This window comes from Gouania willdenowi, chromosome 15 (genome assembly GCF_900634775.1).
Source record: "Gouania willdenowi chromosome 15, fGouWil2.1, whole genome shotgun sequence".
Classification (NCBI taxonomy): domain Eukaryota; kingdom Metazoa; phylum Chordata; class Actinopteri; order Blenniiformes; family Gobiesocidae; genus Gouania; species Gouania willdenowi.
Genome location: NC_041058.1, coordinates 27,671,499 through 27,693,492, shown reverse-complemented (window position 1 = coordinate 27,693,492; position 21,994 = coordinate 27,671,499). Strand labels below are relative to the sequence as shown.

The following is a 21,994-nucleotide window of genomic DNA, read 5'->3' as shown; positions in this document are numbered from 1 at the left end:
ACCGATGAATGATCTGCTGGCTCTGCAGGTAATCCAACGCTAGTGTCATTTCACAGATGTAGAGTTTGACAGCATCCTCACTAAACTGGACGTTTTGCTGCAGGTGGTAACGCAGGTCTCCTCCCAGTAACAGGTCCACCACCATAAACATGTCCTCTTCATCTTGGAACGAGTACCTGCAGGATAACAGGGTGCTCAGTCACTGTGTGGTTGGGACACTAGTGCAAAAGCTAGACGTGCAATTGCACAAGACAGATACAATATTTGAGCTTGCATGCTGCAAACATACTTTACATTGTGCAAAGCTTTCATCCTCAGACTTACATGCATGTTTACAAGAGAAGCACAACGACTAAGTGAGAAAGCCTTACATAGACAATGTTACATTTAACATACAAAAGATTGGCATTAAGGTTAGTATGTGTGAGATGTGGACTGTGTAAAAAAATGCTTACCAGTACATGCATATAGAATGCTTACATTGATACAAAAATACAAGGTTTACCCCATAAAAGCTGTAAAACAGCTTTTATTGACAATTGATAATGCATAAAAGCTGTAAAACAGCTTTTATTTGTTTAAAATAAGCTGATGGAAGGTTCTTTGTGCTGTAGAACCGCTTTGGTAACACTCAGGGGCGTCCTTAAAACCTAGTGACACCCCTGCGCACTGTTCGCTCTCAGGATGTGAGCGAACCTAGCACACAAGCACAAAACTTCACAGCTACCTGATAGATAATTCATTATTATTTCAGCCTGTTTTTTAATACAGTACAACAACAAACAGGTTTGCACAGTAACAGTATGTTTACAGCATTAACAAGAAAAAAAGGGGACAATTGCGAGTTACATGGTTGATGGAAGCATCAAAGAAAGTAATCTGTTTATAAGGGTGGTCAATCACTCTGTACTGAAGCTCGTTTTTATCAAATTCCTTGACTTGTCTGTAGGACTGTAAAGTCTTTTCTGACCCAGAGTGAGAGGGGAGAGACCTTTCTCACTATATACAGTACATATACAAATACTGTATATATATATACACACACGTATATTCGTGGTGGGACTCAATGTATCCAAATTAATGACCCAACAACATTTGACACAAGAAGCAACGTTTTTCTAATTTAAATTTAAATTATTTTTTGTAAACTTTCTAAAACAAATGTGTTTTTGTGTATTAAAATAAAAAAAAAACAGCACTTAGTACAGAACATTCCAGAGAAGTGGAAACTGAACAGTGCAAAATAGTTTGATTATCTGTGGCATGAAATAAACAGAGCAACTGATGAAGCTGATTAATTTAGTTTGAAATTGTCAGTTCATAAGTTGGGTCAGACGACGATGCTATCTGTAGCTTCTGCTTCTAGTCCCACCCACATACTCTACCACCAGAGTGGTAGAGAACGCCCACATCACTGAAAATGCAGTCCATGTTTTCCCTGTGACCTTGCTTGCAGTCGCTGCAGCGTATGTGTATAGGCTGAGGTTTGTGCCACTAGAAACTGAATTTGAATAGTTGATTAAAGTAACAACTTGAAATTTAATTTACTGATTTGAAACTGAATTTGTTACTTGAAATTGTATTTTTCCTGTTGAAAAAAAATCAGCTTAGTAAATTCCAAAAAGTTTTGCTTCTCAAATTCAAATTCACTCCACGCAATTCACGGACACATACAGATTTAGCAATCAATCATTGATTCATGGAACTCCTGTTAATGTGTGTGTGTGTATATATACTGTATATATATGTTGTATGGTGTGTATTAATCATTCATTCATTATTCTGCAAAAGAAATGCTTATTTAACCATTACAGCTATTCGCCTGTTCTGACATGTCACACCTGTTTACTGCTTTTTGTAAAGACACAGCTGCAAAGTAAATGTTGTTAAGTGATACCCAAAACAACACCTGTTTTCCACAGAAGGTGCTAAAACTATCACCTCGAGGTGTAAGAAGTCACACTTTTAGGTGTAAGAAGTCACACTTTTAGGTGTAAGAAGTCACACTTTACTTAACAGGAAGACAACGCCTTGTTATGTATCAAGTGTTAACCACAAACAACAACAACTAGTGTGGAAACCACCCTTTGTGAACACCTGTTACGCCAGCTGGGCCATGACATCTGTGTGAACTTTTGTCCTATTTTTCTATTCGCTTAGGTGGTCAGATCATGTATTATGACATATTATCACACCATGCTTCAGGCTATATATACCACTGATATATTGTGTTCGGGGGCTTCTCTTACACGGACATTCTAGTTGTTCATGAAACCCCCTTCTTTCTCTATCGGCTGATAGTTTAAGACTTTGATACTTTGAAACTTTTTTGATTGACTTTTAATTTTTGTAAACCTATAATAAAAATTCATTAACTATTAAGAAGCCGACTTGATAAAATTAACCGCCTGCGAACACCCACATCTGAGACGGCGCCTGAGTGGAGGACACACTTCTAGGCCTCTGGTAAGTGAGCCTGCCCTTGGTATCCTCTTAACAGGGGTGCCCGGGGTGGGCTAACTCATGCTGTTGTAAAAAAGAGTTGTTTCCAGCTTCGACCTATATTGGATGGGTCCTAATATCAATCCCACAAAACTATAGCGAGACTACTCAGAGACCAAAAATAGGATAGACTTCCAATAGGAGGGAGTACACTTAGTCCTTTTCTTTATTAGATAACAAAAATAGAGGATAGGCAGCCAGCTTCGGTGACAAGGTAGAGGGGGAATTCTTGTTTGAGTATGACAGTTTTAGATCCCCTGCCGTTATAAAGTCCCGCGGGCTAAAGACAATATATATATATATATATATATATATATATATATATATATAATAAGTTGATTTATTTCAGTAGTTCCATTCAAAAAGTGAAACTTGAATATTGTATTCATTCATTACACAAAGACTGATATATTTTAAATGTTTATTTGTTTTAATTTTTATGATTACATCTGACAACTAATGAAAATTCCAAATTCAGTATCTCAGAAAATTTGAGGCAGCCACAGTGCCCCTCTGACTACCACCAACACTCACTCTCATACTACATTCCTAGGAGGCAATGTGAGCGAAGTATCTTGCCCAAGGACACAATGACAGATACCAGTGCGGGAGCATCTGTCCCCCTGGCACCTGGAAATGTCATAGGTCCCATCCAACTACTAACCAGGCCCAGACCTGCTTAGCTTCTGAGATCTAACGAGATCAGGCAATGACAGGCTGGTGTGTGTGTGTGTGTGTGTGTGTGTGTGTGTGTGTGTGCGTGCGTGCGTGCATGTGTTATAAGACTTTCCACTGAACCACTGATGTAATCTCAAACATCACAAGGTTTGAATTGAAACCAAAGAAAAATAGGCTACCAGGCTATGAGGAACAAAAGTGAAATTAAAAGAATGTCACATTGAGAATAGTTACTCACACTCACCTTCACTCAGAAATCAACATTAATCCAAAATAGTACGATTTTTTGAAATTGTTATGTTTATGCAAGATATAGGCCTACATAACATTGTAGGCAGGCAAATGTACAACCGCACAAAGCATTCCTAGGTGAATGAAATATGTTGCATAAAATGTAACAAAACATTTCTCTGATCCTTTTTTCTTGAACGGCAGAGTGCTCTGTTTTCAGTCATAGTGAGTTTCTGTGAACACTTGGATGAGCTTGGTCCCTTTAAATGTTGCCACAAGGAATTGTCGGCCAGCGTTATCTTGTCTCCTTTGTTTAAGGATGCTCCATATCCTAAAGAAGGTTATGAAGGAAGCATTGAGACTCCTTTCCTTAGCTTTTCGAGAATTGGAACTCTCCCTATCATGGCCGCCACTTAAACACTTCAGGGGGTTAAGGAAAAGTGGATAGGAAAGGAGATAGGAGAAACAATTCGGACGCACCCTTAAGTACTATACTTTTTGTTTCATTGTTTGCTTGTTTTTGGACTCTTTTGGAAAGTATGCGTGTTTGGACTTTAGTTTGGTTGCTGTTTTCCCCTTTCAAACCATAGACATAATATAAGTAGATGCCGCATCGACTGCTGCCGCCCACTAGAGTGGTGTGCCTACAGGGAGGTCATCTTGCAACGGTGCAACTCGCGCCTACAGTGTATTACATCTATAGAGGAATAATTTGCTTACACAATTAAAGTTGTCATAAATCGCACAATTCTTAAGCAAATTTAACGGGGTTTGTTTGTAACAAACGTCAGACATGATAGATAGATAGATAGATAGATAGATAGATAGATAGATAGATAGATAGATAGATAGATAGATAGATAGATAGACAACATTGCTAAAGGCTATACATTGAATTTGACAATTACTATTATGGTATAATTGTACTACTACTGTATTATTTTTATTGTTAATATTTTATATTATAGCTTTTGCTAGTATTGTCATTGTATTATTATTATTATTGCTATCATTATCATTACATTGTTCTTTTATCTTATTATTGTTTTTGCTAATATTATTATTTAATATTGTTTATTATTAATATTATTGTTTTTGTTATTGTATTATAGTTACTGGATTCTTATTATATTATTTTGTTTTTGCTATTTTAGTAGCCAAATGGTATTTAGAGTGGAGAAAAAATAGTTTCAGCACAAGAGAGAAGCCCATGTGAAAACAGCCAGAATAGATCCAAGCTATGACAGCCACTAAAAGAATGGAGGCTGAAATAATAAGGCCATACTGACAAATGGATTGGGGGGGGGGGGCAGGAGGGGAGGGTAGGGAGAAGCAAGGGGAGATAAAATAAAGAATCAGCTAAGAAAAAAAAGAACAAAAACTTATGATGTTGTTCAAAGTTTCTCTGTCCTATATAGAGTTGGCTAAAACCAGGTCTATGACTTCCACTAGTCTTTTTCATTGTTTATCATTTTGATTGACAGGGTTATAAAATCCCATCATAATCTAAATTTTTACCCATCACTTATTTAAACAATAAAATAAAATTTGATGATAACTACATATTCAATAGCATTTAATTTTTTTTTTTATTAATCTTTAATTAACGTTCATCTGAACAAGCTGAACAGGGCAGTGGTTGATAGGTCACTGTAAGATGAACTGATGGATGGAGCTTTGTATAAGCCTTGTTACAGTAAAAACAAACAAAGCTGTAAATGGACTGATATGCAGACATAGGGCAGTGAGCAGGATAGTTCATGTGTAGATGGAAACTCATCAGGTAAAACTAATCAGAAAACACATTAATTCCAATGGTAGTAGTCCGCCTACTTGCACGTTTTGATTGGCTTAGTCATTTGTATATAGTGCGGCCAATGTCTCAAAGGTTTTTCCAGGACTATTGTTAACTTTTTGGAAAGCAGTCAATAAAGCAGTGCACTCTATATCCAAAAAATAATTATACTATAAGAAGCATGTCCCTTAAAGTTACTTTTAATGACCACATGTCCTTCAACGCTCCATTTCTATAAAAAAAGGTTGAGGCCCAATTCACCTGTAAATCAGAATGGCTTCAGTTTCGAGAGGGGTCCAGCCGCAGACCTGCACGCTTAGCTCCTGCACACTCAGCTCCGGAAGCTGACACTCCATATATGGGGTCCTGCACAGTAATGCAACATTTTGGGTGCCAAATGCCAACTGCCGTTAACAACCAAAGAAGAAGAAGAAGCTACTCTTCTTCTATCGTCGGATCTGCTGCATTTCTGAGAACATGGCAGGTTAAGAGTTTTTTATGTGAATAGATTGATGAAATTATTAATTCTTGACACTTGCAGTGTTCAGACTGACTATTACTTAGTCTTACACTGTGGCTGTAGTGACCTTAGGACAGGGGTCTGCAACCTGCGGCTCTGGAGCCACATGTGGCTCTTTGACTCTTTTGCAATGGCTCCTTGTAGCGTTTAAAAAAATATGGTATTGATGATTAATGACAATAACTTAAAATAAAATAATGATAAAATAATTGGTTACCTTAAAAATTAATCACATTGTGCAATAACTTTGCCACCATCCTACTTCACCTCCTGCAACATCTACAGACCATCAACTTTCCCGCACCTGTGGCTAACCTTAAGTTTTAAATCCCTGGTAAGATAACTAACCCAACAAAAACCCTATTTTGGAAGAAAATAGAGATTTTAATTGTTTGGGAAAAGATTTATTTAATTGCCAACATGTCGACTTAATGAATGCAGGCTTGATTTGTTGCAAGAAATTAGCTATTAGCATGTGTTGACCGACATGATCTCTCACATGTCATCAAATTCAAGTTATTTTTTTGTAGCCCTTCAAATCCATTAACTCATACAAGTATTTGATATTATTTTAACTGTATAGAATAATAACACTGCATTGTCTTTATTGAGAATGTTTTTTTTTTTTTTTTTTTTTGCTCCAGGAGGACTTTAATCCAGGCGAGATTAGGCAAAATGGCTCTTTTGAGAGTAAAGGTTGCAGACCCCTGCCTTAGGACATTGATCCCCACTTTTGTACAACTGTACAATAAACAGTCTAGGGCATTGCACTAAATATGTAAATATATCTTCTTGCCCCCGCCTGTAAATATGCATAAAATCTGTATCCTTTATACCTTATATATTTTTCTAATTATATTTCATTTTATATATAGCTTCTGTTATTGTATTGCTTATTTATCTTCATTGCACAAGTTCTCTGGTGTTTTTCTGTGTGTTGCCTTCTTTTGTCTTTTTTACTGTATTTTATCTGATGTGTAAAACTATCTATCCATTTATCTACTATTAGTTTCTTCAGATGATCTGTTGATGTAAAATAAAATAATTACATTAGCACAAAGCATTTTTTAATTTTTATAAGGCCAAGCTAACTTGGCTTGGAAAAGCTTTCTATTATTTGTATTATTTGTCATGACACAATATTGATACCTTTAGATAGTAAGAACAGTCATAATTGAGTGTGTTTTTATTATAACAGTTTACCCTGGGAAATATAAAAAATCTGTATTTTGATTTATTGTTGTGATTGTATGTCCATTAAAAAAGGATTGCATGATGTGTCTTATTTAGCAGAGGTTTGTTGTAATGTAAATGAAAAATTCATGCGTTTTAAATGTAGAATTGAAGGTTTTGTGTTGATTGTTACATAGAAAATATTCTCTGACCAAATCTTATGTTATTTTAAAATCAAAGCAACATTTTCCAAATGAACCTATTTCACTCACTGATGCTTAATGTTTTAAACATTTTTATTTTTCAGATGCATGTTTCAATTTTTGTCAGCAACTTGAAACCTGAGGAGAGCTGCTGCACAACTTGCTGCGAGCAGTATCACTGCTCCATTAGTCCTAAACTGAAGTCTTTTAAGCTTTAGAAGTTGGAGAAGCACTTTGATACACATGTAAAACAATGCAATAGCATTTTCAGGTAAGATTCACAGGCCTATTGTGTAAATGCACATCTGATATCAATGCTGATTAAAAAAAAAAAAAAAAAATCCTCCTATTAGTTATATAAGTTACTTTTGTCCTTGTCCTATTCTTTGTGTGTAGTAATCATTTTATTTTGGTTCTACTTGTTTTAGATATGTTGACTTTCCCTTGCACTTTACAGTCCTGGGCCCTGTGTTGCAAAACCATTCTCAGAAAATCTGATATGGAAGTACAGCTCAAGATGTGCAGCCGTGCCGACTGCCTACCTACCCTTACTGAAAATGTTCCCATTCACTCTTTCTCCTTCCCAACCTGCTTCAACAGCTGCACCTGCACCAGTTCCCCCCGCTCTTTCACCTAAAGTACAGTCTAAAATGGTAAAATATCCTTACTGTAGCCTCTTATTGTACTGGAAAAATGTCCCTACACATACCCAAAAGAAACACACAACACCATCATGGACTTCAGGAGGAACCCGGTAGACTACGCTCCTCTCATCATCAATGGTGACTGGTGGAGAAAGTATCATCCTTCATTTTCCTGGGTGTTCACATCCAGGAGGAGCTCTCCCTCCCACCCTGCTCCCCTCAGAAGGAGATACAGGTCAATCAAAGCTCCACCTCCAGAATGGAGGGCCATGAGAAACCTGAACAAAAAATAACCATCATCCTCCCATGACTCAAACTACATGTGCAATAATCCACATCAAAGTGCAATACACTGAGCCATATCTATTTATTTCCTAACTGGTCAGTTTATATTTTTATATTGAGTGTATGTAATGTATATAGTCTGTAGTTTTTTAGTATTATATATTTATACGCATTTCCTTTTCAGGTATTTCATTTAAGTGTGTGTTTTATGTCATTCTTGGAGAGCACCTTAATGTTGTACATGTGTAAAATGACAATAAAAGCTTCTAAATAATAGGTGGCACCTTTGGACGAGAGATCAACCATGCTCAGCAGAGCTAAGAGGGAGAGGAAGAAAGGTACTTATTAGACAGAAAATGGCGCTACATACAGAGTTGACGTTCCCAGCAGCGCACACTTGACCAGAGCATGTGTGGAACTCATGGATAATGTGGCGATGGTGATATAACACAATAAAAAAACAGGGAACGCAGTGACACTCTGCATGTCAGGGAGAAAGAGGAAGTTGTGTGTGTACAGAATGACGGGAGAGAAACTTGGAGGAATGCCAAAATACAGTAAGAAATCCATTGAACTCTGATAATAATAATTTTGCCATCAAAAGCCCGGTCTAATTGTTTTTTTTTTTTGTTTTTGTTTTGTTTTGTTTTGTTTTATATAAGGAAACAATGTTCAGATGCTAGAGTTGTCACTAAAGCAAAAAATAAATAAAAATAGCTTTAAAGTCACTGACAGGGGATAGTTTTTTTTAGAAGAAGGCTGTTTTCTGAGCTTTTTGCTCTGAAACTGAAGATTTGTTTAAAACTTGCTCAATTCAACGGCTGATTACAAAAGAACGAAACGAGCCAGAAATAAATTATTTTTTTCTTGAATGAAAGTAGAGGCTTCAATCTTTCAGAATCCGGTGTTAGATTTCAGATAGTCATAGTAGAAAATATTCTGTGGGTCTTTAAAAATCAGTCAAAATGCTGGCACTGGGGGGTAGAAAATCTGAAAATGGCTGGCACTGAATGAGTTAAGTGTCAATGTGCTTACAGCCCATTGTATTTGTTTAATATTGTTATTTGTGTTGATCTTACATAACTTAATTTGTATGTTTTTTGACATTACTAAATATTGCCTTTTGTCAACCACTTATCTCTGTCAGTTAGCAAACTATTATCCATGTTACTTGCTTATAACTTAATACTGGTTTGATACTTTTTTGGAAAAAAATTGTTGAAGGATTTTTGCAGAGGGAAATACATGTTGAGTCAGAGGGAATACGTTTTGAGTGCTAAAAAAAATATATATATATATATATATATATATATATACAGTATATGTATATATATGTAAATTTATATGTATAGTGCATGCACCACAATCAACTACCGTAGATACTCACAAACAGAAGAGATGCAGCAGATTTTAGAGCTTGTGCACTTATTTGTGAACTCATTTAGGTACTTAAAAACACACACAAGCAAAGCAGGGTGACCAACACAGGCAAGCAATAGACCACATTAATCATGTAAAAACATGGGATAGTCACCAGAGATTTACTAAAAAAACATGTTCAATTTCCTGCAGGATCTCAAGCTCTCTAAAGACGTTTCGGACCTCATCTCTTTCTATGCACTGCTGCTTGTTCATGTACTTCATGGCGTACATTTTCTCAGTGTCCTTCTTTTGCACAATGCATACCTGCAGAAAAGGACAGGATGAAGAAAATTGTGTGAGGGGAGAAAGAGAGAACAAAAACCTTTAGTGCATGAAATATATATCATTTGTTATATTTTGTTGGAAACAGATAGCAATAAAGAAGATTGCATCTCAACTGTTTTGTTAAAGAGCATTTGAAACCGTATTAACACATACGCCAGAAGCTAAAAAAAAAACATGTTTCCAAAATTAATATCAGTTGGATAGATACACAATGCATAAATTGCTGATGCACAAATTGTATTTACTGTGTATTCACAATATTTGCTTGTTTTGTCTCATAAGTTCTGCAATCTTATTTAGTGTTATGGCATTAAATGCTTGTTCGGCAAGGTTGGTATTCTAAAAAATCTGACTCAGTTTTATAGACTACGGGTTCAAAATTATTTGGACCTTAAAGAGTTAACAAAATCTCAAAAACAAATGTATTGAGTATCAAGTAGTGTTCATCAATAATTGAACCTCGTCCAATTATTGATATTTTAGTCAAATATTATAATTTTGACATATTTTGTTCTTTAAATAAATGACTGAATTACAATCAAATTTTTCTATAGGCCAAGAATAATGGTTTGTTAGGTTTTGGTGGCTTATGTCACTGTTGGCCCCGCTTTTTCTATACAAATTAGCATCTGTGGGCTCTGCACTCTGTAACGATACAATATAATAGAATACACTTTGACTGATCTCTAGGAAAATTTTACAGTCTGATGGCAGTGGGAACAAATAAATGCCTGAAGCACTTCATCTTGCATTGTGGTAGGAATTTGCATTGTCTGAACAATCTGCTCTTGGACAACAGCTCCTCATGGAGAGGGTTAGAGGGGTTCTCTTTCATAACATAACATTTGTTTTGATATCTCACTATGGGATATACACCTCTGTGTCATTCCTCAGAAGCCCACTATAATTTGATTTTCTCTTTTGGAATCCATCGCCGGACACTGCTGTTGGATGTTTTTTGCTCTCGACCACACCAGGTCGACCAGTGCATCCTTGCTCTTCACGCTTGATATTGCACTGCTTCAACACCTCACCACGGCCGTCAAACGCCAATCGCTGCTAACACACCTGTTTTCGGCTCAGCTCACCACTTCCTCGACGCTACACCACGGCTGTCGAGCCAGGGACTTAACACTCCAGTAAATAAACCGGTTACAACACCGCCCTCGCCACCCCAGCTCGACCTCGCCACTGTTCCTCCACTGGAGGAAGACGTCCTTAGACTGGACTGTAGGGAAGATAAAGATGTCGCCTCTGAACTCCTCACATCAGAGGAGGAAGACGACACCTTCATCACTCTGGCCGAGCTCCACAGCTCGGAGAGGTGGCATGTTCATGGAAAAACCACCCCTCCTGCAGCAGCAGCTTGGTGTCTCATCCCTCGGCTGCGAGGTGATGGAGAGGCTGGGTCTGCTCCACTTGCCTTCGGTAGAGCCACTCGTTGCAGTGCACCTGCCTTTGCGACTGTCAGTAGTGCTATCCCGGAAACTGAGCCTGCCATCCATGTCTGACCATCTCCAGTCAGCCCCGACTGAGAAAGCTTACAAGGCGGTGCGCTTACGGCCAGAGTGCTCGAAATCCTCCCCCTGCTCACAGCCTATTAGGCTGAGCTGTGCAAGGTTTTTGGGCCGACTCAGGATCCAGCCATGTGCGTGGATATGTCCGCTGTAACTGACCTGTGTCTCCGTGTCCAACGCGGTGCAGTCCAGGCCACAGGGAGAGTGATGGGAGCCAAAAAGAAGGACGATCCTCTTAAAATTCCAGCTCCATCCCCACTTGTGCGGCACCAAGAAAGAAAAGCATTCACACAGGTATCTTCTCGGGACTCGCAATTTAAGATGCTGTCTGTGCCCCGGCTCGCCGATTCAATTCGAGGGAGGGGGTAGACATCCTTTCTTGTAGCATTGTTAAGTTAAAAGTAAAAACGAGGTGTAATATTCCTCCTTTTCCAGAAGCCGCCACTTACGCCTACCTCTGAGGTAGGCGTAAACATGTGACGTGACGTATAAAGTATGCACCATAAGAATATGTGTCAACAAGTATTGCGATTCTACAGTGACGATTATCACTATTTTTTTTCTTATCCACACATTAGTTGAATCCTACACACCTAGAAATATGTCACAAATATGTCACAGTTCCAAAAAAACAATGCACATCACATTCAGACATTCATTGATTTATTATAATTTCAACCGAAATAAGTAATGAAATACAACCTCCATTAGAAAGGAGGTAAACTAAACATGTACAAATTTGTACGGAACTCTTTGAAGTTGGTCCACTGATACTGTTAATGTTCATCAAACTAGTGCTTGGGAGTGTCAAGGTTCTTATGTAGGAACAGCAGCTGGTCAACATGCTCAATTGCTAGGCTGCCACTCTGCGGTTGTCCACAAAAATGTGAAAAATACAATAAGAAAAATATTGATTAAATATCGGAAAAATAAAATAAATAAATAAATATTCTAGGAAGAACGATTGATTTTAAAAAACGGCACCTGGACTTCTGGTCGGACCACCGCCAAGATGGCAAGATGGCAGCATAACAAGAGAGCCCCTGGTTAAACCAAGGTAATGAGAGAAATTCCCCCAAACAACCCATGTTAATTAACCCGCAAAAAGCCAGAGAAAGGGGAGAAGAGCCACACCGCCACTTGGAACAAAAAACGTCGTCCGTGGAGAAGAGGGTGAAGAATACGGTGCGCAGCATCGACTAGCGGCTAACGGGTAAAGCCAACACAAACCACGGTGTGAAATGGCCAACTTGGAAGTGATTCTGAGTGAACTAAGAGGCTTTTGCCATGAGAACAAAGAGCAGTGTTGCATCTGGTGGTGTAGATGGTGATGACAAAAAGGTGGTGTAGAAGATATCTTCGGGACAACTGAATTGCAAATATTTTGACATTTGTTGTACAATCAGAGTCCAAAAACAGGGTGTCAAAACCTCCTGAGAGCTGCTGGCCAGATCATTGCAAACACGGCAATCTCTGCAAAACTCTAAAACATATCCCAGCAAGCTAGTGCCTATATATATATATATATATGTCATCCTACAGGGTCATATCTCTAACCTTAGCTCATCACCATAAATGGAATCACCTTGCTCTATAAATTGTTGGAGAAAAAGACAACCTATCAATCAGTGAAACAGGGAGCTTGCTGTTTGACCCCCAAGTTTAAATATATCTCAATCATTGGTGTTGATCTGCCCTCCATCCAAGACTTATACCTGTCCAGGGTCAGGAAACGGGCAGGTAGCATCACTGCAGATCCCTCACACCCTGCACACAATCTGTTTAAACTCCTCCCCTCCGGCAGACGCTACAGATCACTGTACGCCAAAACTACCCGCCATAAAAACAGTTTCTTCCCCCAGGCTGTCACTCTGAACCAAGCTAAGTCTAAGTATTTTGTTTTCCTTGACTTTGGCCTCCAAACAGGCTAGATGATAAGGGGGGTTCACCCTCAGCACCTGCATGGGCACTCTATGCGGAAACATTTAGGCTTAGAGCGCCTCCACATTTTTCTAAATACACGGACAAGCTCCATGAAAAATCATGGCTGCCTTCGGTCTCTTCAAATGTGTCCTCAATCTCCTCATTTGTGGAGCCACAGTCTCCTACTTTTAGCGGTGGTGTTTTTATTTTCTCCCCTAATTAACTCGAGTGATGTTTATGTTGTTCTTATATCAGAGGTAGGCAACTTTAATCACAGCGGGGCCACAAAAAGTTTTATAGTTTGTTGTTGTGTTGCTCGTTGTGAGGCATTTTGTGCATTTCTGTTCTTTTATGTAGTTTTCCTGTAAAACATATGTTTTATGGAGTTGTATTTGCACTGTCATTATGTGTTTTTGGTTTAATTCTTTTTGTATATTTCTGTTTTCTTTCTTTTTTGTTAGTGCTGTGGGTTTGCTGAATTTTTTTCATGTTTTTTTGTTGTCATTTTCTGTAATTTTGTATATTACTGTTGTTTCGTTCATTTTTTTTTATTAAATTTTGTGTGTTTTTGGAGTATTTTCTGTGTTTCTCTGGTCTTTTACTGTATTTTCCTGCAATGTTGTAATTCTATTTTTTTTTTATTTATTCTTGCTCATGTTTTGTGTCATTTTCTGCCATTTGTACATTTACTTTGGGGGCCGCATAAAATTTGACCGAGGGCCGGAAGTGGCCTGACTTATATACTTGTTTTCTGCATGTGTGTATATTATTTGGATTACATTATATATATATATATATATATGTATATATATATATATATATGTATATATGTGTGTATAATTATTATTATTAGTGTTGTTCCATTGTTGTGTATAATTACTATTGCTGGTGTTCTTTATATGCCGCTCAGTGCCTTCCCAATTACCCTTCTGGGATAAATAAAGTTTTTTCTGATCACTTCTGCCTTACTACTCAGGTAAAAGGAGTGCCTCAAGGAGTGTGTCGCCAGGACCAAAGTCGAAGAAGAAGGATGCTGACCTGCTTGAAAATAGATTAGTAGATATTGAGAAAGTGAGGGCCACTGAGAGCCATTGAGAAAGTGAGGGCCACTGTTACAGCTACCATGTTGCTGACATGCTGGAATTCATCCCAAAGTTGAGGCAGTCAAACATACAATCTACCAAGTGCTGTATGAGAATATAGAATAGAGGTCACAAAGAAGTGCAATTCTTTTTTTAGCATATTTTATTTCTTGTTACAGTGTGTTGCAATAAAAACAGTTTTGTATTTCAAATTCACTGCAGTCCCATATTTTCTTCATTGCTGTTCAGCACATACCTGTCAAGTTTTGGATTTGAAAATAAGGGAAATTTTCTGGTGCCCACTACGAGGCGTCCCACCCGCCCAACCAAGATCCAGTATTCCTTATATTTTAAGATAGGTGTACAAGAAATCTAAAACACCCACTTGTCAACCACTTACTAAATACAATTATGTGATTAGAGTCTGGTAGGTCGACCTTTATTAACATTAAAATGCTGTGAACATTCCTACTAGGGCTGGACAATATGGACCAAAACTCATAACTCAATATATTTTCTCAAAATGGTGATATACAATATAAATCTAGATAATTTTATCAAATAAAGTCTGACCAGAAAGACAATTCTGGGTTAAATTTGCTGATGCTAAATGCCACACAGGGACATTTAATACAAAAAGCTACACAATATGTGCACTCAGAAATCCATCTAACTGAGCTTTACATGTTGTTCTTAGAAGTAAAAGCAGCGACTCCTAAAACTAGTATTTTGTTTCATACGATATGTGAAATATTATAGTTTTCTATATCGCCAAAATAGAAAACTCGATACATCTTGAATCTCGATATATCGCCCAGCCCTAATTCCTAAATTATAAAACAGCCTAAATAAAAACATAAATGTGTATATGAAGCACATGTGTTTATTTAATATACTTACAGTTTATAACAAGTCAACACGTTGGATATAAGTTAAAGAGTAACATTTATTTTCATTAATATATTTTTTGATAATTTTTCAGGCTCACTCATGTGGTTCTCTGGAATTCACTAATGACTTATTAGACACATTTGTTGCGGACTTTACATTCTTTAACATTTTTTGAAAGCAGTGTTTATTTGTGGTGCTTGTGATTGGCTGATTTTTCATGGTGACTTACGTGTTCCTTCCGCTGTGGTAGACGTTAAAATCTCAGTTACTAATCTAACAGAACGTGCAACTGTGTCCCATCCTGCTGCTCTTGTTTTTTTTTTGCTGGAACGTCTTCATTCATCCATCTCTGTTCTGAGTTGTTTCCGGGTTTGTTGCCGCTGTCAGCACTAATCTCGCGAGGACTGACACTCTCACACTGATACTCATACGGGAAGTTGGCGGGAAAGAGGGGTAAAATACGGGAGTTTCCCGGCCAAAATGGGATACTTGAAAGGTATGGTTCAGCATACCTTTCTGATTACATTCTCCTGCCAGGGAAAAAGTCCCTGTGGTGTCAGGAACAATGACCTGAGATCATTTAGAGCTGAGAGTTCAGCCTGGCTCGCTCGTGCTTTGCTGAATTGGCCAATGTCCAACAAGTTGTTGTGGCCTGCTACCACTGCCCTCCACTCTCCACTCACAGGATCACCCGTGTGTAGAGGAGTCTGTGAACCTGGGAGGGATATAACTGGTTGCCGGGGGAGTTGGCAGCATCTGTGCTGCTTAAAAAAATTGTGCAGGCTACACAGGCCTTCACAAACTTCACAATTTTCTGTGGGTGAAATTCCATCGGTCGTCCCAGGATTTGCCATCGTGCTGCCAGTATGCCGAAGCCGTTCTCTATCACCCTCCTGGCACGTGAGTGACTGTCATTGTAGATTTGCTGGGCATCGCTGAGGTTTTTTTCCCTGTAAGTACAATGAGATTAGGATGAGATGATATGTCCTTTGTTTATCCCACATATATATTTATATATAAACTCTACAAATACTATAAAAAAAATAATGTTTTGCCAATGTTCAGGTTATACACAGTACAGACAGAAAGAGGCAAAACCATGTTGGAAAAAAAGAAAAAAAAACAAAAAAAAATCATGTTGTGTTAACAGCTGACATACAAAAATGTTAACATGATCACCAATAGATATACCTGGAAATTGCCGCATCAAGTTTTGTTGAAGTGGAAATGCAGCATCAGCTAGGAACACATGTGGCACAGGGACTACAGGGACCTGGAAGGTTGGCTCCTACGATTTAAAGGACGAGTCGACCACCTTCGCTTTCTTTTCCGTCTCAGTAGTAACAAACGACAACACATTTCCTCTTCCTCGAGGAAAAATAGGAGAAGTAGACGCAGTCTCGCCGTCATGTCGTAAACAACGGCTACGTCTTCTACTGTACTTTTGTACCATGATTGGCGTGTGTTTGTAATACAATGCCCCCTGCAGTTTGGTAGCGGAAGCCGCACAAAGTATAAATGCAACATGCGTTGTTTCATGCGGATTCCATGCGTCTCATTTCCGCACAGCACGTTGATGCGTTAAGCATAAAACAGCCATTACCTGTTCAGGAATGTACAGCTTTATACCTCTGTGCCTCAATGTTTAATATTTATTGCAAGTGCAATTTTGTTTTTTGAGAGAGTTTTGATAAACCATTTTATTTATTGCTTTGGTTGTGTGTGGTTTTGCACTTGAGGTTTTTTTTCTTAACAGAGACAGGGTCTATTTTATTGTTTTTGTTTGTGATATTTATTAAAGTGCATTTTTGCTAACAGAGACAGTTATTTTATTTTATTTTAAATGTTTGTTCATTTGTTTAAAATATCTAAAAGTTCTTGACATTCAAATTACAATGGTAAAAAATACTAATGAGAAATACAAGTTGATTGCATTTGAAAGGGTGTACTTTCATTATTATGATATGTTTTCATTATATTAGTGGTTAATTTGGTCTAAAAAAATTGACAATATCATTTATCGGAAATAATTTGCGGGACAATATATCGTCCAGCCTAACTATCACCAAGGCTTGCTAAATTAATTTCACATTTGTGCAACATTAGTAGTGTATTGTGAAATAAAAATACCACCAGCATCGCTGTGTGGCAATAAATACTATGTCTATGTATTGTATTGTGCAACATGAGCTTGAGCTCTACGCACTTCAGTGGTGCTAGTTAACTGTGTTTGTGTTGGTGGCTCAACAGCTGTGTTTAGCGAACGTTAGCTAGAAATAGCATATAATGCTGGCATGAATGGTAACGGTGGATAACTTACTGCTAACAGAACACAGCTATCTAGCTACAAGCACCACCAAAGTGTAGAGCTGCTAGCTACGGTAGCAAGCAGATTGTAGTAACATTAGACGTATCTGTTCAACATTATGTTTGCCAATTCATAATTTGCATTAGCGAAATCATGCTGTGGTTGTTTCCAAGTAAAACACAATATTAGACTGATGTTTGCCAGCTTAGTATCATGATTCACTACACGAAAGTTAGTTCGCCAATGAATATCAACTAATGCATAACACTGACAGGCCTTCCATTTTGCATAACACTGCTTTTATTTTGTGTTAAGATGTTTGGCTTTGGAAAACCATTGTATAAAAAAAATAAAAATATTTATTAAGATTGTTTTTGTATTTATTTGAGATTTTATGGTTTTTATTAATCGTGGAACAGAAAAATAATTGTTAGATTAATCGTCTAATTAGTCGTTAGAATAGTCGACTATTCGATAAAATGATCGCCCGAATAATCGTTTTGAAAATAATCGTTTACACCCAGCCCTAGCCGCTGGAGGATGCGCCGCCATGCTCCATTATAGTGAAGTTTCTGAGTTTCAGAACCAAAGAAATGCTACTTTGCAAAGCATGGCAGAGGAAGGGGTTTATTATGTGGCAGGAAAGGTCCGCAAAGCATTGAAAGACGATAAAGTTCAATTCCAGACCGTCTTTCCTGCCAGGCTGCGCGTGAGTCACAACAATGGAACCAAAATCTATGAAACCGTAGAGGAGGCATCAGAGTACCTGCTGAGTAGAGGCATTGACAACCATTACACCTCCAGGGTCGCTCATGGAGCAGGTGTAGCAGATGTCATGGACAAGAGTGGACCGACGAGCAAAGAGGGGCACAACCGGACAGGATTCAAACTACAGAGAGAAGCTACAGGCTTTCAGAAGACCATCACCGGGACCTAAGGGATATAACTCTTGGCTTCAGGACGGCAGAGATAAGTGTAATCTTTGGTACTGAACTAAAAACACTGAAAGTGGAGATGGAGATTTATTATTATAATCTGGTGACTATTTTATTTTTTCTTTCTTTTTTCTACCATGTGGCTGTTTCAGGTAAGGGCCTCTTCCTCCACACTGACGGGGGGGACTTTTCCCCCTAGGGAGGCTCCAGAAGGTCAGGTTAACAGACCCCTACATAGGGGTCAATGTGTGTTGTTGTGTTTGTTTGTTGTTTATTCCCTGCTGGTTCTCACAGGAAGGGGGAAGCGCACCGGGTTTTTGAATGTTTTAGAATCACTTAGATGCATAACAGGTCTTTGGAGTACTCAACCCAATGAAGTGATGGAAAATATTGTCAAAATTAAAGAATCCAAGTAGCATGTTATGTTATGGTTATAGGTAAAATAGAACGCATGGTTGTAAGTCTGCTGAACGGGTGAAATTAGAAGAAGATTTAAAGGGATTGCAGAAGAAGCACGCAAAATCTCTCAGAGGACAATAAAGGTGACATTAAAAGGTTAAAAAAAGAAATAGAGGAAATAAACACTCAAGAAATTCAAAAGAAGGTCCTGTTCACAAAGCAACATTATTTTGAGACGGGTGGAAAGTCATTGAAACTTCTATCATATGTTAGGAAAACAACAAGCAGACAGAACTATACATAAGGAACCCAGCAACAAATGAAATAGAAAAACAATGCTTCTAAAAATATTATAAAATAATCTATTCCCAACCTCAGATGAGCAGTGACAACCAGATTGATGCCTTTCTTGTTCCAATAAATCTTCCAAAGATCACGAATGAATGAAATGAAAGATTACTATCTAAGTAGAAATTCAATCAGCAATCAAGAGAATGAAAGTTGGGAAATCTCCGGGGACAGACGGTTTTACCACAGAGTGGTACAGAACAATGAAAGATCAACTCATTCCAACGTTATTAAAAGCATACAACTGGGTTTTGGAAAAGAAGGACATCCCCGCCTCTTGGAGGGAGGCAATGATTTACATCATACCTAAAGAGGGAAAATACAAATTGGAATGTGGAAATTATTGTCCCATAAGTCTCTTAAATAACGATTGTAAATTATTCACCTCCATATTATCAAAACGAATAGAACCGATACGACCCATATTAATAAATAAGTCAGACAAAAACAAACCCAAGATAACATTAGGGCTAATTTTTTTAACTGCATTAAGTCTCGATTTCTTAGCCTGATGATCTAACCTGCAAGCAATTGCCAGCACCACTCTTTACTAATGCACTAATCCAACTGTAGACCGGGACCTCCCTGGGCTTGTGGGGTGGTCTGGGTGGGTTACCGGGGTGTATGGGTGCCTCTGCGCGGGCGTGCGCTTCTTCTTTAGGTTTTTGTGGACCCTGGGCTGTTTGATTTCGCTCTCCTGCCCCCTCTGTACACGTCTGGATGGTCCCTGGGGCTGGGGGCTTGCGCATTTCTCCTCCCCCTCCTTTGCTCTTGTGCCAGCTCTCCTGTTGGGTTGGGCGTTGGGGTGCTCCTGTCGGCCCGGGAGGCTGGTGGGGGGTTAGCTTGGGGGTGGGCCCGTCGGGGGACCTGGGGTGGTGGGGTTTGTGGCTCCCAGTCGGAGGGGGTCCGGGGTGGGGTGGCTATTGCTCGGGGACGGCGCTTGTATCTTGAGTCTCTGGGTGGCGGGGTGTTGCTGTGTGTTGCTCCGCCGGCCCGTCTGGGCACCTTGACTTTTGGCACACCATCAGTGGAGATGGCGCTAGCGCGGTGGGCCGGGCCGGGTTGGGCCTGGGGTGGGGGGAGCGCAATAGGGCCTTGCCCATGCGAGGGCCTACCCTGGAGTCGTGCTGGGTGGGTGTATGGGGGTGCGGCCTGCAATTCTTGGCCTGGCGGATCTGCATCGGGAGTGGTCGGTCTGCTGATTGGGTGCGCCGAGCCCCGTGGGCGCTGTGCCGGGGCGGGGTTGTCCCAGGGGTGGGGCATCTTGAGGCGCATTCTCCTGCCGTCTGCCCGGGGACTGGATGGGGTTTGGGGTGGTGCAGCGCTGCCTTTGGTGAGGTGGGGCTGGTGGCCTGGAGGGGGGGTTGCTGGCGTATGTAGCGGGGTTGCTTAGCTGCTTCGGGATGATGCTGTTTGCTGGGGGGTGGTGCTAGCCATTCTGGTGGGTGCGGCTCTATCGCCTCTGGTCTGCACGCGCCACATGCCGGTGTGGTGGATGTTGGGGGTTGGGGTCGGTGGCGGGGCTAAAACATTTTTTTTTACTTGGCTGTTTTCGGAAAAGCTTTCAGCAGTAGGGGTGTTTGGGGTGGGACAATGAACGAGCGTGCTGTCCAAACTGCCCTGGATATATTGAGGGTTCACTTTGTGGCTTGATCCCCAGATGGCCTGGCAAACCTCAAATTGTTCCCAGTCCAACCTCCCTCTGCCGCTCCGGTTGTTGTGGTACTCATGACGTCCGCAGATGAAGGATGGACTGCTGTGATCAGCTGTTTCCTGGTATTTAACTCCACGGCTGTGGATCGCTGTGACGGAGCTGGTCCGTCACTGCCCACACACACACGCACGCACGCACACAGCGGAGCAGAGACAGCTCTAAAGCAGACATGTCATTCTCCAAACAAACCTTTCCCCTCTGACAATGGTTCTGGGTGCATACTGTCAAATAACGTAACCAGTCCTCCCTTCCCCAGTCATAAAGCAAACAAGGGTGCATACTTGGAAGCTCTATTTGTTAAAATGCAAACATTCAAAGCGCTCTTACCTGCAGTCGTCCCATGTATGAATGAGGAAAGGGAGCACATCACTTCCGTTATTGTTAATTGTTCCTGTGGTAAAATAAGATTTGTTTTGTGTTTTGATTAAATTTAAAATAAGTAACTAAAAACTTATAAATTAATGAGGAATTAAAACGTTTGGAATGGTTTATTTAAAAGAAACTATTCTTCTATAAAGAAAATAAATCACAAAATTGATGACGCTCAGTAAGAGGGGCTTTTGCTTTAAATAAAGGCTGCTATGGCCTGGTGGGGAGAGTTGGTTCTGGATTACAAAGCAGGTAACACCAGGTTTGATGACTGAGTTGGTCTAATGAGTCATGGAAGGACTCTTATTCAACCTGTTTCTTTTTGTTTCATTGTAAATATTGTAAATAGTCTTTTTTTCATCATTGTTTTCTTGTGTGATGCCTTTGGAGGCCGGCTGTAAATAAATTCAACCTCACTAAATCTTCGGACTATGCCTGTGTTTTGCCAACTCTTTGGAGCGTTATTGGGAGAACCCCGCCACAGTCGCACAACAGTGCAAGTCATCGACACCTCCGTCCATCTCACGCAGAGTCCGGCACATTGACTCCTCGTATTTACATAACAACGGAGGCAGAAATAAGTGTACCCTGCGAGGCGTCATATTGGCGGCCTGTTTTGGGCCTTTGTGTAAACATACCGACCAGACTGGCAAAAGGCCAGCCTATTGGCAGCTTATTGCCCAGACAAGTGTGTCAACTCGTCCCCTGTGATATTGACAGCACACACTGGGATAACCCCTTGGTGTACTTGGCATACAACACGAGCAAAC

At 39.6% G+C, this 21,994-nt stretch overlaps 1 protein-coding gene across 11 annotated transcripts in view; it reads right to left on the bottom strand.

Annotated features, from left to right (window-relative positions):
* Positions 1 to 21,994, bottom strand: part of stk32c (serine/threonine kinase 32C) — a 250,272-nt gene that overhangs the window by 156,887 nt on the left and 71,391 nt on the right. For 9 of the 11 annotated variants that reach the window (XR_003675562.1, XR_003675560.1, XR_003675561.1 and 6 more), the window contains 2 exons: positions 9,566 to 9,717; positions 3 to 176 (listed from right to left, as the gene is read on the bottom strand). Coding sequence is in view for 8 of the 11 variants with exons in the window: in XM_028467686.1 (XP_028323487.1) it covers positions 3 to 176; positions 9,566 to 9,717 (326 nt within the window). In the remaining 3 variants the exon portion in view is untranslated. Of the gene's footprint in view, positions 1 to 2; positions 177 to 5,467; positions 5,703 to 7,811; positions 8,421 to 9,565; positions 9,718 to 21,994 lie in introns of those variants that run through there. The other 2 variants (XM_028467692.1, XM_028467691.1) reach the window with 2 other exon arrangements.